General features: G+C 52.6%; 1 protein-coding gene and 1 long non-coding RNA gene across 3 annotated transcripts; both read left to right on the top strand.

The window, feature by feature from the left end:
• The first annotated feature begins 147 nt into the window (after positions 1-147).
• Positions 148-1417, top strand: LOC122164472. Its single transcript, XR_006170223.1, has 3 exons — positions 148-194; positions 279-430; positions 1321-1417. It is a non-coding gene; the product is annotated as an uncharacterized LOC122164472 (long non-coding RNA).
• Positions 1418-1662: 245 nt separating this feature from the next.
• IRF1 (interferon regulatory factor 1) lies at positions 1663-7109 on the top strand. Of its 2 annotated transcripts, none has more exons than XM_042826549.1 (10): positions 1663-1757; positions 2600-2691; positions 3557-3656; positions 3831-4007; positions 4243-4292; positions 4421-4556; positions 4753-4878; positions 5335-5378; positions 5996-6116; positions 6526-7109. In XM_042826549.1, exons 2-10 carry the CDS (start codon positions 2605-2607, stop codon positions 6621-6623), a joined length of 939 nt encoding a protein of 312 aa, XP_042682483.1. In that variant the 5' UTR covers positions 1663-1757; positions 2600-2604; the 3' UTR covers positions 6624-7109. The 2 variants fall into 2 exon arrangements, with proteins under 2 accessions (XP_042682483.1, XP_042682485.1); XM_042826551.1 differs by lacking the exon at positions 1663-1757 and adding an exon at positions 1807-1886.
• Positions 7110-16827: the final 9718 nt, after the last annotated feature.

The following is a 16827-nucleotide window of genomic DNA, read 5'->3' as shown; positions in this document are numbered from 1 at the left end:
CCCCCCCCCCCCCCCCCCCCCTCCCCCTCTCCCCTCTCTTGCGTTCTTTCCGACGGGTCGGGACGCGATGGGCTGGGAAGGGAAGGGAAGGGAAGGGAAGGGGAGGCTTTGTCACTTAGATACATTAATTGTATATTTTATAGGCATCCAAAAACAATTCTGCTTCACTCAACTTGAGCCAGGCAAGCCAGAAGGTGGGACAGCCCTTTAAGTGTTGCAATATTCTGCTCATTTAAGGCAGTGGGTAAAACCGTAACTCCAATCTACTGCCATCCAAGGGTATTTCAAAGCAGCCCAGCACTCACAGCCCTGGCTGAGGAAGGTGGGAGAAAAAAGCATTCCCAGGCTTTACAGAATGCCTCCATTGCCCCAACCTCTTCAGCCATTTACCCAGAAGACAGATGATCAGAAACATACGACTTGCTGCAAGGTATTGCTCAATGCGTGCCATTATGGTGATGGGAAATCTGACTGGGAGTGTCCAGCACCTACACTCAAGCAAATGGAGCTCAGCTTGGAGCTGCATGAGAGCAGCATTGCAGGAGGGCTCTGGTAACACCAGCACTGGGCTGAGCAGCCCCAGTCCAGTGCCTGAGACTTCAAACCAATGCATGCAGCAGCACTGCCCAGCAGGATGGTGGGCTCTGGGCTGTTCAAAGGTCTGGCAGCACTGTGCTATGCTCAGGGATCTTCTGGGCACTGCATGCCTGTGTCCATCAGTCGTGTGCTTACTGGGTAGGAGTGCAGCTCTGCTCATGTGCATCGCTGGAAGCTGACAGTGGGCACGGAAATATAAACACAGGAACACAGCTTATCATTTTCATTTCTTTTATTTCCTTTTCTATCGACCTTCCTGCCACCCATCCCCATAGTTCCTATTCTTCCACATCCTCCAAGTCCCTTTCTGGGAACTGCTGGCACAGAACACACGAGGATGCAGCACGGACCCTCCATGCAGCTCTCAGCAGTGCTACCGTGCTGCTTTGGGACGCCGTGGTCCTCGGGGTGCTGTGCACGTTGGATGCAGTGGCTGACCCTCCCAGCACATTCCCTAAGTGCAGCTGAGTGCTGGCCAATTCCCACTGCACTAAAAATAGCCCCATTCTGACCCTTATTTTTTTCCACTTCCTTTCCTCCTTTACTTGTGCTGCACCGAGCCGGCGGGTCCGCGGGTGCGCATTTTGGGATCGCTGTGGGGTCAGAGGTCCTGTGCTGCAGCTCACCTGCCCCCACCCGGGGTCAGGGGTGAAAACACAGAACGGGGGAGGGAAGGAGGACAAACCCCGAATGTCTGTGGGCTGAGTCCCTTTTGTCATGCAGAGGCAGCCCTCGGTGGGGCCGAGAACCGTGCCAGCGGAGCCGCAGGACGTGCAGAGCCGTCCCATCGCCGTCTCATCCCTGTCCCATCGCCGTCTCATCCCTGTCCCATCGCCATGTCGCTGCCGTGCCGTGCCGGGGGGGGGCGGTGCTCCCCCCGCTCCGCTGGTGCTACAACAGCCTGATTTCCCCGAAATGATGCCGGATGCAGCGACCAATCAGAGGCGCGACCGTCCTCCAGCGGTGGCGCTGATTGGTGGAGCCGCTGCCGAGCCCGGGCGGCGGGGAATCCCGGCCACCGCGTTATACCCGAGGGCGCGACCCGCGGGCGGCAGAAGTGGCTCGGCGGCCGTCGAGCACGGACGGCTTCGCTCGGCTCCGCTCGGCTCATCTCGTCGCATCTCGTCGCAGCTCAGCACAGCACAGGATCTCACGGCGAGGTGGGTCCCGGAGTTCTCCGCCCCCTTCTTTGGCTGCATGCGTTCTCAAGGGGACACGGCTCAGCTCGGTCCGGTCCGGCTCGGCTCGGCTCGCCAAGCGGAGACACCGCCAGCCTGAGTTATGCTGAGGTGCTTTTGGGGTGTCTCAGGTGCCGCTGCGCCCGTCGTGCTGCAGCCTTCGGGGGCTGCGGCCCCGCTCCCACAACACGGACAGGACGGGACGGGACGGGACGGGACATCCTCCGCGCCCTAAGGGGACGGCGACGTCTGGGCGCGGCTGTGGCTTTGCTGCTCATCAGGAGCCAGCGCTGGACTAAGGGGTTGCGCCCTGCAGGGCCGCACACACCCCGGCCCGGCTCGACTCGGCGCCGTCTGCCCTCTCTCCCGGCTCCGAGAACTTTGCGAGCCGTTGTCTCGTTGCTTGGGAAAGCCGCAGCCCTATTGTTCGGGAGCGGCTGTCCTCGGGCAGCGCAAACAGGAAGCTCCGAGAGGGGCAGAGCGGAGCGGGGGGGGGGAAGGAGGACGGCCGCAGCGCTGCACTCCGGGGGGGGGGCAGGGGAGGTACGGCGGAATCGCCGCTTCGCTCGGCGCAGGAAGCGAACTTGGAGCGAGAGGCCGTGCAGAGAGGTACCGGGTGGCCGCACAGAGGGGTGGCGCGGGGGTCCTCACTGCTGCCCCCCTCCCGCAGCAGGACCTCGTCATGCAGCGGGACTCAGGGCAGAAGGCTCTGAAACGGAGCAAAAGACTCTAAACGCTGCTGTGGTCGCTGGGAGATGGGGGCAGTGCGGGGTGGTTGGGGTAGGAGAGGAGAGGTTTCGGCTGACCCCGTGTGTGCCCCGCAGGAAACATGCCTGTCTCAAGGATGCGCATGAGACCCTGGTTGGAAATGCAGATTAATTCCAATCAAATACCGGGGTTGATCTGGATCAACAAGGTGAGCCATCCTTTTTACTATTATTGCTGCATCATTATTATTATTACCGTATCATTAACCAAGCTTGTTTTTAGTTGATATTAAACATGAGTCAAGATCATAAAGGAAAGAAGAAAACGAATAAGTTTTTTAAAAACTTTTTATTTTTAAAAGAAAACTTCATTTTCGGGAAAGGTGGCTCAGGTTGGTACAGAATGCAGGATTTCAATGTTTTTCTTGATAACTCTCCTATGGGTAATAATAAATGCAGTTTGAACTTGACTGAGAACCAAGAAAACTCATCTCTTGGTGCTTACTGGAGCCAGGCCACCTTCTGTCCCAGCTCAGTAGCTACTCCTACACCTCCCCCCACAGGACAGAAATCTTTATCTCTGACCTAAAATAAACTCTCAGTTCATCTCAGGTTGGCGTTGGGAAGCACATCCCTGTTGCTGTCCCACAGGAATGGGATCACCAGGCTTACTGAGTCAGATTTCTGTCTCTGAAGCTTCCAATCCATCCCGAGGCACCATTTAAGCTAGGGCATGGTTTTGGTGGGATTCATGCAGGGTCTCACTGGTAGCCTTTCAAGGGATTCTGTATCCAGGCATACATGAAAAATGTTACACTAGCAGATGAGGTGCAACACGTTGCAGTGGTTCTGGGCTTGAGCTGAGGCTGTTCATTGCTGCTGTACCACTGCACAGAGCTTTCCCAAACCCAACAGGTGGACCAGCAGTTCTTAAATGAGGATGTGAGGAGAGGGTTTCAAAGTTTCTGAGGTGCTGCTGAGGAAATTCTTTGCTTAAAGCCATCATTGCAACCTGGCATGTGATGCTTTTATTTATTTTTTTTTTAATTCAGATTTCTGTTGGTTTAATTTCAGGATAAGATGATATTTCAGATCCCATGGAAACATGCAGCTAAGCATGGCTGGGACATAGAGAAGGACGCCTGCCTCTTCCGGAGCTGGGCCATCCATACAGGTGTGTGCTGGCTTCAGTCCCCCACTCATGTGAACATCTCCAGTGTTACCCTTCCTGTCCCAGCTTACACCTCAGGTGTTACATGTCAGAGGAAACAGAGAAAGAACTTTTCTGGGGTGAAGAACTATCACTGCGATGAAAACACTCAACGTTCATCCCATCTCTTCTTAACAGGAAGATATAAAGTAGGTGAGAAGGACCCTGACCCAAAAACCTGGAAGGCAAACTTCCGCTGTGCCATGAATTCACTGCCCGACATTGAAGAAGTGAAGGACAAAAGCATCAACAAAGGCTCCAGCGCTGTCCGTGTGTACAGGATGCTCCCACCCCTGACAAAGGACCAGAAGAAGGGTAAGCCCTCAGCTTAAGCACTGCTTAGATTTCCTGCTCTGCTTAGGCAGCATCCCACAGACCTGCAGGCAGCCCTGGGGCTGCTGGGCTTGCTGGTGATGGTTTAGACAAACAGCTCATTTTGTCCCAAACAAAAGCACTTGGAGGGATGCCCTGGGGTCAGCTTGGCAGCAGTGGTGGAGCTGCTCAGCAGTCCTGCAGCCGTGCTCACCTTTGTCTTATTTCTATTTAACAGAAAGGAAGTCAAAGTCTTCAAGGGAAGCAAGAAACAAGAGCAAGAGAAAGGTACGCATCTGTAGAGGCAGCTGAAGGAGCTGGAGGTTTTTTTTTGGTGGTTTTCAAGCTTAATTTCTTTCGTATGGGAACTTGTGAGTTCTTAGACAACCTATCATGCTTTGTTCTTATTTTTGTAGCTGCACGAGGATATGAGGATGGAGGAGTCAGCAGAACGACTAACCAGCACCCCTCTGCCCGATGACCACAGCAGCTACACCGCTCACGACTACACGGGGCAGGAAGTGGAGGTGGAGAACACGTCCATCACCTTAGGTGAGAGCTTCAGCTCCGAGCAGAGAGAAAAGTGCTGCTGGTGCTAAAGCCACAGCGGTGTCACCAAGAGACAGAGCTGCCTGAGGGCTGCGCAGGGGGGAGGAGGAGGAAGAGGGGGAAGTAGGGGGGGGTCTGCGCTGAGTGCCACGCGCTGCGGTGGGATCTGCTCTGAGCAGCCCTCCCTGTGCATCCCCAGACCTCTCGTCCTGCGAGGTGAGCGGCTCCCTGACCGACTGGAGGATGTCGAATGAAATCGCCGTGGCTGACAGCACCAACGACCTCTACCAGCTCCAGGTGTCCCCTCTGGGTTCGTCCTCAGAAGGTTGGTGTTGCTTCCTGCCCACCTCGTTTTCTCAGCACTCTCCCGGTGCTATGGCAGGATGGAGGCAAGGGTGCCATGGTGCTAAGAGAAGCAGGAGCTGCTCTGTAGGAAAAGCAGCTTCTGTCAGATGGATTTGGGTTTCTAGAGCTACAACACAGCCAGGGTAGAGAGGAGCTGGGGTGTGCTGTTAGAGTTTAGGCTGCGGAGCTGCTTCTGGACCTCAAGCTGTGAGCATCTCCTCAGTAGCACATGTGGGGCACAGTGGGATCCCATCCCCACTGCCTGCAAAGGGCTCTAAGCCTGTGGAGAAGTGCTCCCATCTGAGCAGGGGCTGGGAAACCTCAGCGTGCTGCTGGTGTGAGACAGGGATGTGCAGTGGTGGTGAGGAAGCAGAAGGACGGTGTGAGAAAAACTGACATTCAGATCTCTTTTTTTTTTAATGTGATTACAAAACAGTTGCGGATGAAGATGAGGATGAAATGAAACCACACATGATAAAGGTAAAAACAGCCCTTCTTTTCAATTGAAGTTCTGTCCAAAATTGCCGTTTGCACCAAGGAAAGAAGAGCAGTAGCTTCCTAACCCACAGATAACCCCATGTGAGCTGAACACATACTTCCTGTAATCCAAAACCCTCATTAAATGAGGAAGCCTGAAAAAATGATTGATAAAAAAGAGGTGATTCTGCAAGCACAAACTTGAGATGCCCTACGTAGAAGCTGGTGAAAGCTGTTGAGTACTGCTAGAAGCAAAGCTTGCTGTATCAGAGCCCACGAGGCCTTCGAGTTCTCTAGAAAGACTTATTTATTTTGCCCATCCCTCTGCCTCGTGTTTGGCTTTTAATCTCCGTCCCCAGACATGGGGCACTCATCCCACTGATAAGGAGATGGGGTTTGTTGATGGAAGGTGCTCCCACCCTCCCTGCTGTGCATTAACTTCCATTAAATGAGGAGTGAGATGAGTTTTGTATAATTAGCATTATCTTAACAAAACCTTCTTTTTTGCTCTGTTTGCCCCCTCTTCTAGCTAGATGAGGATTTACTCAGTGCATGAGGACCCATATTTCCCCTACCCCTCTCCCTCTCAGGCTTTTTACCATCTCCTTACTGCCTTACAGCCATTCGAATCCGCCCAGGACTGGCACACAACCAGTGTTGAGGGGAAGGGCTTCTTCACCAACGAGCCGGGCACGCAGACCATGTGCAGCACGTTTGGCTGCGAGATCGACATGTCTTCAGGTACAGAGCCTTGTGCCATTATGGGCTGGGGGGAGGTACAGGAGAGGGCCTTCATCAAGATACTCCTTGAACCTGGAGGGAGGAACTGGAATCTCATGACGCGGGAAAGTGTGAACTCCTCTAATTAGCCTGTTGGGAGTCCGTAGGGAATTTGTTGAGATAAAGAGAGCCTCCAGTAGAAGTATGATATAGATCTGTGCTGCAGTTTTCCTAGCAACATAACCAGGTTTTCTACTAGCGATAGCTTACATTGGAGAGCTTAATTAGTGAGCGTTTGGAGTATTGCAGCAAATTGTGAATCAAAGGCATTTGCTCACCTCTGAGGGTGGTTTCCTTTGCTGATACATTGCCATCCATTGGTTCTCACGCTCCCTCTGTTCTGTGCTCATTTCTGTGTCTCTCTGTGCAGGGGATTTGGAGTTCCACATGCTGGACCAGAAGAGCAGCCTGGATTTCTCCTGGCTGGACTCCGTCAGATCCCTGCAGCCCATCTCCTGCAGCCTGTAAACCCTTGGCTTCCCAGCCCGTGAACTGCAGTTCTGTAGAGACTCTTAGAGACCTGAAGGGAATGGCAGAAGTCTCTTGTTACTGGCTGGAAGAGGAAAGAAGCCGTTTTATTCCGTTTCAGTTTTAGGCCTAAAAAAGCAAGAAAATCTCCATGAGAAGCAGAGGAGCCCATCTCACGCATGGGGCACCGGTGCTGTGCTCCCAAGGTGATGCTCATACTGCGGGCCAGGAGGTCCTGCATCCCCAGCACCCAGCACTTTACTCATGGGGTGCTTAGGAGACAGTGCAATGGGTCTCTGTTGGTTGCTGCTCACTTGTGCAACACTGCTGATGTGATGAGCTTAATGACTCTCATTACACTTAGTCAGAGAGACTGCACTAATTGGCCCTCTCTCTTCTTCCATTTGCTCCAGCACATAGTTCAAGTTCAGATCAGATCTTTCCAACTCATGTAAATAGTTCTGACCAATAAAATGTGAAAATTCAGTTTAGGCTTTGCTTCCATTTAGCACACTTACCCGGGCTCGCTCATAGGCTGTTATCTGTCGTAGGCACGCCGTGTCCCTTCCCACCGAACAGTCGAGGAGCAGCCGCATCATAGAATTTTGCACTGACGAGGGCAGTACTTTTATTTATGCAATGCCTTTCAGAGCTCTGTTCTAGAACTCCTCCTGCCAGCAGATCCTGCAGTTCTGCACCCAGCGAGCTGCAGCTGCCTCAAGCAAGGGCGCACACAGAAGCAGGATGGAGGAGCTTCTAGTCCACGCATAATGCATAGAAAACAAATCACTAAGATGCCATAGATTTATTTTCTTGTACATTTTATTTTTGTATATAAAGCGTTGTATATTTGTTGTAATAAAAGTGTTTTATATACAACATGTTTACTTTTCCTCATTGGAGAGCTCGGGGAGGATGCATTCCAGATTCCATGACAACACCCTAACAGATGTGCTGGGGAGAGGCAGCGAGGGGGGTTATTCACAGGAGTCATGAAAACCCAGGGAGTCTAAGAGCACGTGTTTCCCTCCTCATCCCAGTGCACTGACGGGAGGAGCCCTGCATGGCCCAGGTGCAGGCATGGAGTCGGTGTGCCCTGCTGTCATCAGATGCACGAGCCAGCAGTGTCTGCCAGCTGGCAGCTCCTGAGCTAAGGAAGCTGGAGCTGAGTTAGTGCTGCCCAAAATGAAAGCACAGACAGTCTGGAAGGGAAGGGGAAAGAGAGTTTACAGTTTTTTGCTGTGTATTTTGGTTATCCGCTAGACTTTCAGGCTCGTGTGACATGTCAGAGCATCGCCCAGGCTGGCTGATGCAATGTGTGCCCAGCTGCTAGCATGGGAATCTGCTGCTGCACAGGAAGCCCTGCAGTGAGCAGTGCAGCCCTGCTCCTTCTGAGCCTGATACCAGAGGGAAACCGGAGCAAGAGAACTGCTAGGGATGCACAGGGCTGGTGAGATCTGCCTCTGGGTCAAGGAAGGACAGGCCATTGGAAATGACGAAGTACCACAAGCATCCCTACCAGCACCCTATCTACAGAGCAGCACCATCCCTTACCATGTGGGGGTCACCCAGCATGGAAATGGGCTGTTCTTGCTGCTCTTCACATGAGTTCTACTGGCTACAGCTCCCAGAGAAGCTCTCTATCAACAGCCTTCAGCACACAGCCCTACTCACAGCCAAAGGGAAGAAAGCACCAAAAAAGCATCTGGACAGCTGGCAGGTGCCCAAGGGAAGCTGTGGGGGACGGGCTGTCCTCCTGGGCAGCTCACCAAGCTTGGGAAGTCCAGAGCAAGCAGCTCAGTGCTTCAGTCTGTTTAGATCTTGTTTCAGAGCTGTGCAACTATAACCTTTGGGCATAACTTTGAGCAAGCAGGAGGGAAGGCAGCCTGAGGGGAACATCAGGTGCCGGGAGAGGAAGACTCAACCCAGATTGCTGGAACAAGGCACACATTTCTGACTGCCTTTGTCACAGGCTCTGCTGTTCCAAGGGTCCCACACAGACAGCAGATGTGGGGCTTATAGGGGAATTTGGGGCCATAGGAAGCTGGTGGTGGCAGTTCTCAGAGCCAGCGCCTATGGACTGTGATATCACCCCTCATAGAATCATTCAGATTGGAAAAGACCTCTCAGATCCCCAAGCCCAACCCCTGCCCAGCCCACCATGCGCACTGACCACATCCCCAGTTCCACATCCCCACATTCTGAAGCACCTCCAGGGATGGTAACTCCCCACTCCCTGGCCAGATGTGCCAGTGCTGACCACTCTTTCCAAGGAGAAATTGCTATCACTATCCAACATGACTCTCCTCTGGCACTATAGGGCCATCATCTCTCAGCCTTTCAGGCCCTGTGCTCCATCTCCTGTAGTTGTTCTGGTTTGGAGCCCTTTTCTTACAGCTGGATGGCAAAACCATTCTGTGCTCACCAACACAAGAGGAAATGGGGTTTGCTCAGGAACAACTGTGACACTGGGGAGGGAGAAGGGAAACTTTCTGTGATGCAAACAGCGCCCAAAATAACATGTGGATTCATTTGCCCATTGATGCATTACGGGTTTTTCACAGCTATGCTCTTACACAAAGGAGCAGCTCCCAATACAGCACAGATTAGAGGGCTGACCAAGATTTTAGGCCAGAAGGAGCAGAGCCATCCCCTCAGCCAAGAGCCACACACACAGTGCCTCTTATCAGGCCATGGAGGTGCACACTTGCTGCCAGCAGCTGTTTCGCCAACTGAGTGTATCTGACTGAGTGAAGCTCCATGACAAGGCAGAATTTATCAGTGTGGGCACTTGGGTGACAAGCTGCCAAGTTTGAAGTTGTTTATTTTCGTTGTTGCTCAGAAAAAGACAGAGGAGTGCCTGGAGCAGGAGTGTGATGATGTGCAGAAGCTGGGCTGCTGCCACCTGGGGCAGTGGGCTGTGCAGAAGGGACTCCAGATGCAAGCTAAGGAGCAGTGCAGGCTGCCTATACCTGGAGGAACACGATCTTCTGAAGGTAATCCTGCACAGAGCATTCTATTAAATCATTTTAAACCCTTGACATTGGATTATTTTCAACTTGCCTGTGCTAAATGAGCTTTTCAGATGCTCAGTAAGCTTCAGCTGGTGCTCCTGGGTCCGGTTTACAACTTCAGTGTGCACTCAGCAATGTTCAGCTGGGGATGCACTCACAGCAGCACAGCAGGTTGCTGCAGGAGCTTCCCATGCCCACCCCAACAAAGCAGCACAATGCAATGCTTCTTCCACAGCTCGTGATGTACACAGCTCTGTCCTGTGCTCTGAACCCGGTGTGACCATGAGAAAGAAATGCGGGCTGTGCCACCGTTTGGCAAATAACCAGAGATCACCTCTCCATGGTTGGAAAACAAAGCAGAGCCATTGCACAGTTGGCACTCCTATGGGAGATGAGCAGAGCTGACACTTGCAGGCTGCTGGTTGCTCGTGCCGCACCCAAGTCAGCTCAGTTGGCAGCTAACATGCAAATGTAAAGCTGATCTTGAAACAACAGCAAAACTCATCTCAATTTTAGAGCATTAAGCACCGAGCCTACTGACAGTACAATGAGAGTCACAGAAACAGCCCCACAGCAGCAGCTCACACAGGTTTACTGCCACACCATCCTGCTTCCAGTGTGCAGAGCACCTCTGCTGCTGCCAACTGACCTTCAGTGCCGCAGGAGCAATAATTCCATGCACCTGTTTGTTGCAGCATTTTCTTCCCCCCCCAGTGAAAACCCTCCACCTCCAAATAAAGCATCGCTGTTTTTCACAGATGTGTCCAAACACGTCATTAAAACGCCCTTCCACAACGAAGGCGCTCTGCTCAGCACCCTTCTGAGCTCTCAGCCCCCCATCAGCAGCGCCCTCAGAGTGGTGCAGAGCTGTGCCGTGCCCAGAAACCTCCTGCTCTCAGTGTCCACAGCAGAGGCACCTCGGTGAGCTTTGCCCCACAGGCAGCACAGCCTGCAATTACTGCCCCAGCTTTGTTTGCCATGTTGATCGGCTCTGATAATTAGACACATTTCCAGGAAACCACATGGTTTGTGATATCACACCTATAAAGGGCAGCCATATTTCAGACCAAAGGTATGAGTTTATTACTGGAGCTAATAGTAAACGCTTGTTAGTATTACAAAGTCAAACGGCTGCTGATTTAGCAGGCAGGTGTGCAGGTCTGCAAACATCATTCTGGCTGCTCTGGACCATCGTCTGCTGGTTCCTGAAGTTCCCCACATCAGTGCATGCGACACAAAGCCCCACACTGCCAACATGGCACAAATGGAGCAGCTCATTGCTGAGCGTCTCCTGACTGCTGCTGACAAAAGTTCTCTGCTGCACAGGGCTGGGGAAAGGAGCCTGTCCCACTGCACAGCACAGGGCTGGCTTCTCCTTGGCTGAAATGCCTACAGGAAAGTCAGTGTCAGAGCACAGATTGGTGAAAGTCTTCCCTAAGAAGGGAGCAAACATCTACAAACCTGAAGCCCCCCATCCTGCACCATGCACCATCCGAGTACATGGGCTTTCTCCATGCTCTGAGCACAGAGGTGTCAGTACCACTGCTGGTGGGTGCATCGGTCCGTGGGCAGGGTGAGAAAGGAGGTGTGAAACCATGCCATTAGGGATTCTGAACTGTTACCTGAGGGCAATTATATGCACATTCCACTAATTGCCCTGCTCAGCAATGTGGAAATCAGTGCCACGTCATGGAAACAAGGCAGGAGGATGAGTAAGCAACAAGCACTGCAGCCATGGGGATGGGCAGCAGCAAGCACTGCTGTCGTTACCCTGCACCCAGCTGAGGAGCTGAGGCACCAGGATCCACATTACATGGACACAGGACTGTTAACCTTCCCTTCCGTGAGATGGGTGGGCTGGATGAAGTCAGAAGTAAGCAAAGGGACACGCACAGATGGAGTAGGCATTGGTTTGCCAAGAGATTTCCAGAAATAGGAGGAAATTCTGCCACAAGGAAACAAACAGACGTAGCTTTCACTGCCAGCACTGCAACTGCCCAGTGCCAGGGCTGGGCTGTGGGATGCTCTCAGGAGTGCATGTGTTCTGGCTGCACAGAAAGGACACCCAAGGGCTGTGCTGATGGTTGCACAGAGCAGCGCTCAGCTACAACAGGAGAAGCAACAGCCCTATTTCAGTGTAGGAAATTTCACACCTCGGGTACAGCTCTCGCCTATTGCTCTCTGTTTCACAGTGCAAAACCACTGCGTGCTGCCGCTCCACCCAATACTGCAGTGAGCAGAGATGTGGCACTGCTACTGGGGAACCACCGCCGGAACAGAGCCTGGTGCATTTCACAGAGCTCAGCCACTGGAAGAGGGATGTCTGCCTTCTGTCCCCTTGGGAAACTGTGCTAAAGCAGGTGGGGCAGTGGTTAAAGGTAGTGCAGGGTAAGGGAGTGGTTGGGCAGGAACCTGTCAGGAGCAGAATGGCAATTGTCTCTGGGCAACTGAAAGCAGAGGGAAGCATTGCTCCCTGCAGATCAGTGTTCAGCAGTGGAAGCACAGGGAATGAAGTGCAGCATAAAGATGCTGGCCCTGGTTCAAAGCAAGCCCAGCACAAGCATGACACACAGCAGCTAGGAGCAAGCTGTGCTAGTGGGTAACAAGACCAGGGCTAACCACAAGCATAACACGGAACATGCCCAGGTCTCATTTCACAGGGCTTGTTCTGTGATGAGCTGAATGCTGGAAAGGTCTTCCAGCTACCTTCAGAAAGAGGAAATGTACTGATGAACCAAGTCCGGGCAGGTACAGCTTTGTTTTCTCCACCTTTGCTGCCAAAGGACACACAGTGCAGCACGTGGACTGCAGCAGCTTCCTATCTGCTAATGCACAACATCCATCACATTCACCCCAGCAAACAACAGCACCTGAGCTGCAGCAAAGCCCCACAGATGCTGCCTACAAAGCATCGCCTGAGCAGTGGGGCTGCAGCAGCTGTATGAGGACCACAAGGCTCCCTGCTGCTGTGCACTCATCTCACAGAGCAGCTTCTGCTCCATGGGGCAGGGAGATGAGAGCAAGCAGCAGACAAGGGAAGAGGGTTTTGGTTTTTTTTTAAACAACCCCACAGTGAGGAGCAGGTACGTTCTTGGACCTATTTTTAAGTCACATCTTGTGACTGAGCAGCTGTCAGCTCAGTGGTGGCCTTCCTTAAAGCTCTACTTACTACTGAAGTGGTCTTTCCACAGCCGCTGGTTTTAGGGAAGATACCATTAAAATTTCCTTTGATTTTAAGAGACTTGGGCTTCTCAAGGCAGCCTCCCTCTGCTGGGAAGGGCTCTGCAGGACAGCTGCGATCCCACCTGCAGCCCCAGGTCTCTAAGCTGGTGCACTGACAGCATACCACACAAATACATTGCACTGTAACTTTCTTTCAGACCCAAATCAAGGATTTCCTGTATTTCAGAGATGCAAGCTCAATGCTCTGAAGAAGGTTTTGTTACTTTCCATGAACAAGAGTGTTTCGCTCCCACACCCTGCTTGCATGGGGATGCTGCTGCAGAAATAGCTGCACGCTTGCCACATCTCCTACCCCCTGCCTTCAGAGTATAGAGAATACCAGTGCTTCCTTCAGAACACATACATCTCAACTCAGTGCACACTCAGAAGTGAGTTTAAGGGACAGTTATGAATAAAAAGCCCAATCAGAGCTGGTACAAGCCATTTTCACAGTGCTGCCTCCAGACAAGACATCATGAGGACTGCCAAGTCCCATCCTGTGGGCCAGGGCTGCTGTGTTTGTGGGGTGTGCTGCAGTTCTGGTGGCTGTTCCTTCTCCCTGGTGAGGTAACCTTGGGATTTGAGCCACTTGCAGGGGGGCAGAGAGCCTGACACAAAGGTTGGTTTGTGCTCCATGGAGCAAAGCCCTGCACCTCTGCAGCTGCAGAGCCACCTCAAGATGGGTTACGGTGTTGCCAACCCCCTGGGAAAGGCTGAGATCAGCACATCCTCTGTCTGCACAAGAGGAAGCTCTGGTCACAGCATGGCCTGTGTAAGGACAGGCAGGAAGATGTCCCAGGTGAGAACAAGTAGGAAGATGCCCACCTTCCCTTGCTTGGTTCTGCTTTGAGGCACTGGACCTGCAGGACAGAGGTGGGAGGTGAGGGGATGGTGCATCACCCCCCTGCTGCTGCCTTCTCCGTAAGGGCTTCGCTCCAGCCCCGCAGAACCACAGCTCAGAGCACAAGGAGAGATTTCCACGGCCCAGTTTTGCAATGAGCTCCCTGTGGTTCAGCAAACCTCAGGCGTGAGGTGCCCAGAGAACAGGAACCCAGCAAGTGAGGGCTGCAGGCAGCAGCCAGGCCCTGCAGGAAAACGAACTCGCTATGGTACCAAACATCCAAAAAACCAACGCGGTTTGGGGGTCTGCCCCCACTGCATGTGCCTGCGGGCACAGCACAGCTCTAGAAAACAAACTCTGTCAGTGGAGAAAAAGAAGCAAAGGACAATGTTACCCTCGATAACAGCTCGCTGCCTCCCGTGCCTCTGCTGAGCAAACCACTGTTTCCTGAATTGAGGTGTCAGGCATGAAATATTTCACATGCTGGGGCAACCGTCACCATCTGCCGAGTGACAAACAGAATTTAAGCCTTTCCTGGTATTTGATGCATAAATCAGGGTGCGTCCTTTGTGGCTGTTTGCGATTCCGCCACTGACAGCAGCCCACGGTGCTCAGGGAGGTGGCAGTGGAAATGCTCACCCTGCCAACGTCCCCCTGGCCCAAACTACATTCCAGCTGAGCATTTCTAGAGCATGCCTTGCTGCTGCCCTCTGCTTCATGCTTGCTGCAATCATTAGGATGTAAGGTACACTGAGGATCCAGGATAACCAGTCCTCCCCTTCCCTCCCACTCTGCATCCCACCACCACCACACCTGATCTCCATCGCTCACAGCCCCATGGGTCAGGCAGACCAAGAATTTATTTTTGCCATTACCTTCCAGGCATTTTTCCATCGTCCCACCAAGCCCACAGCCAGCTAATGCAAAGGAGAGACCACCAGCCTTCATGCAGCTCTTCTCCATTCCTCCAACACAGAGCATGTAACCACAACTGAGGCGGCTCTTTGCTCTGCTCTCTTTGAGCATTGATTTACCACCTGTCTCCCATCTCTGTTACCAGCAGCTGACTCCTCCAGCATCCCTTCAGCTGAGCTGAGTTCTTGTAAAGTTTTGCTGGTGCTTCAGTCAGGCAGCAGCTCCTCCTGCTCCCCCACACTCACAGCTCTGCCAGCACAGCTCTCGTGTTTTGCACACACAGCAGAGCTCCCAGCCGGTGCCCTCTACACGCCTTCAGCAGCAGAGCTGAGTCACCATCACTCTATATGTGGCTTTTCTGCCAATTTATTTCATGTCAAAGCCCTACATTTGCTATCTGAAGCAGGGCAAGCCAACAAGAGCAAAGCTCCCAGAACCTCTGCCCACATTTGGGTCTTATTAGTGCTGCAGCCATGCACACAAGTGGCTTCAATTTCTCAAGAATCTTCCTCCATGGAACAATCTAGATGCAGAAAGCCAAAGTAAAAGAGTACCTCTGCCTCTAGGCAGCGTGGGAAGTGCCTGAGAACACACATTATTTCTAGAGTAACCACACCACACCATTCCTCACTTGTTGATGAAGAAAACAGGCGGTGCTGGCCTCCACACTGTTGGCTTCTGTATGTGTAGGCATAAGGAAATAACGGGGAGCAAAAGCTCCATTTTGCCTTGTGCCTGGTGCAGGCACAACTCAGTGCAGGTCCCTGTCCTTTTTGGGCACCCACCAGAGCTGCTCAGACTTTCTATTAGCTCCAAGCAGTGGCGGTCCTCAGCACTGCTGAGCAGCAGCAAGCAGAGCCAAACACAAAGTCTGTCTGTCTGTTGGAGGGGAAGGTGGGATTAAGGCCAAGAATGAGCGCAGCTCGAACAAGAACACACGAACTTCCTTAGATACATTTCTGAGCCAGGCATCAGAAGCTCCAGACCAGCAGGGTGGTTGCAGCCCAAGCTCTGGAGCCCAGCCGTGCTCATCTCTCAAGCTGTGTCCCACTCTGGCATCAGCAGTGCCAGGACTGCTCTCTGCTTCCTCAGCCACTTCCACCTTCAGGTAACTGCGCTGCCGTTTTGGTTTGATTGCAGCATCCCAGAGTGAATAACTGGCAATGAAAGCAGGGCTGTCTGAGCATGGGGCAGCCCCGCTGTGTGCAAAAACGCAGCAGAGCAGCTCTACTTCCTATTTCCTATTCCGCAGAACCAAAAATAATTGCTGCAAAGGTCGCAGGGTCTGGGGCAGCAGCAGGACAGCAGTGGAGCAGTGATGGTGAGAGCCAGCATTGCTCAGCCACTGCGATTGTCTGAGCAGCTTTCTGGTGGCCTGCAATCCTCAGCTTTTGCAGGGAGTCTGAGATACACATTGGTGTTTGTTGTGCTTTTCTGTAAGATGAAGGGCCAGAGGGGGAGCACAGGGTCTGACTGGAGGGAGGTGGGCAGAGGGCTCCAGATGGGGGGGCAGGAATTGTTCCTATGGCTGGGCCCTGCTGGTACCATGGTGTGAGCGCCTTGCTCTATCTTGTGTTGCTTGCAGGCAGAGAAAATGGAACTATTTTGTACAAACACCCATTCAAAGACAAAGCGCAATAGGAATATGGAAGATCTGATTTTAAATAGTGAAATCAGGTCATGGTCCAATGCTCAGAAATCCTTAGCAAGCAGGCAGTGAACAGGACTCGAAGCCAATGCAAGTTAATGGTAGGAAATAGGAACTGAAGCAATATCTGCTGATGGGAAAAGAGAAGTGGCCGCGATGTTTCTTGGAGGGTTTCACCTCCGTGCACTTCCCTTCATGCACAACACTCCTTATATCAAGTGGGAAAGAGAGCAATTGGAGTCAGATGTCTGACTGCTAAGGGCATGGAGGGGACAAGGAAAGGCGTTGTGCAGTGACTGATTGAGGTGGCACCTCACGTGTAAGGTGTCATCTTCCTTCCTGCAGAGAAGTGCACTGGGAAAGCAGCCCGTTTGCTGTGGTCTGTTCTGCTGGCAGACCTGACCCGTTTCCTGCCCAGGGGAGAAAATACAGAAAACCGAAAGATCTGTCCCTTGTTTTGGGTTTTAGGACTACTTTTGGTGCAGTGAATGAGCGTGGAGCTCTATGGAAGCAAGACAGGTCAGTGCAGCAGGCTGGCAGCGGGCACATCTGTGTATGTCAAGG

This window comes from Centrocercus urophasianus, unplaced genomic scaffold (genome assembly GCF_019232065.1).
Source record: "Centrocercus urophasianus isolate 14NV4802_14NV808 unplaced genomic scaffold, USGS_Curo_1.0 seq_26, whole genome shotgun sequence".
In the NCBI taxonomy this organism is placed as follows: domain Eukaryota; kingdom Metazoa; phylum Chordata; class Aves; order Galliformes; family Phasianidae; genus Centrocercus; species Centrocercus urophasianus.
The sequence above is the reverse complement of the archived record's forward strand: the minus strand, read 5'-3'. Positions and strand labels throughout refer to the sequence as shown.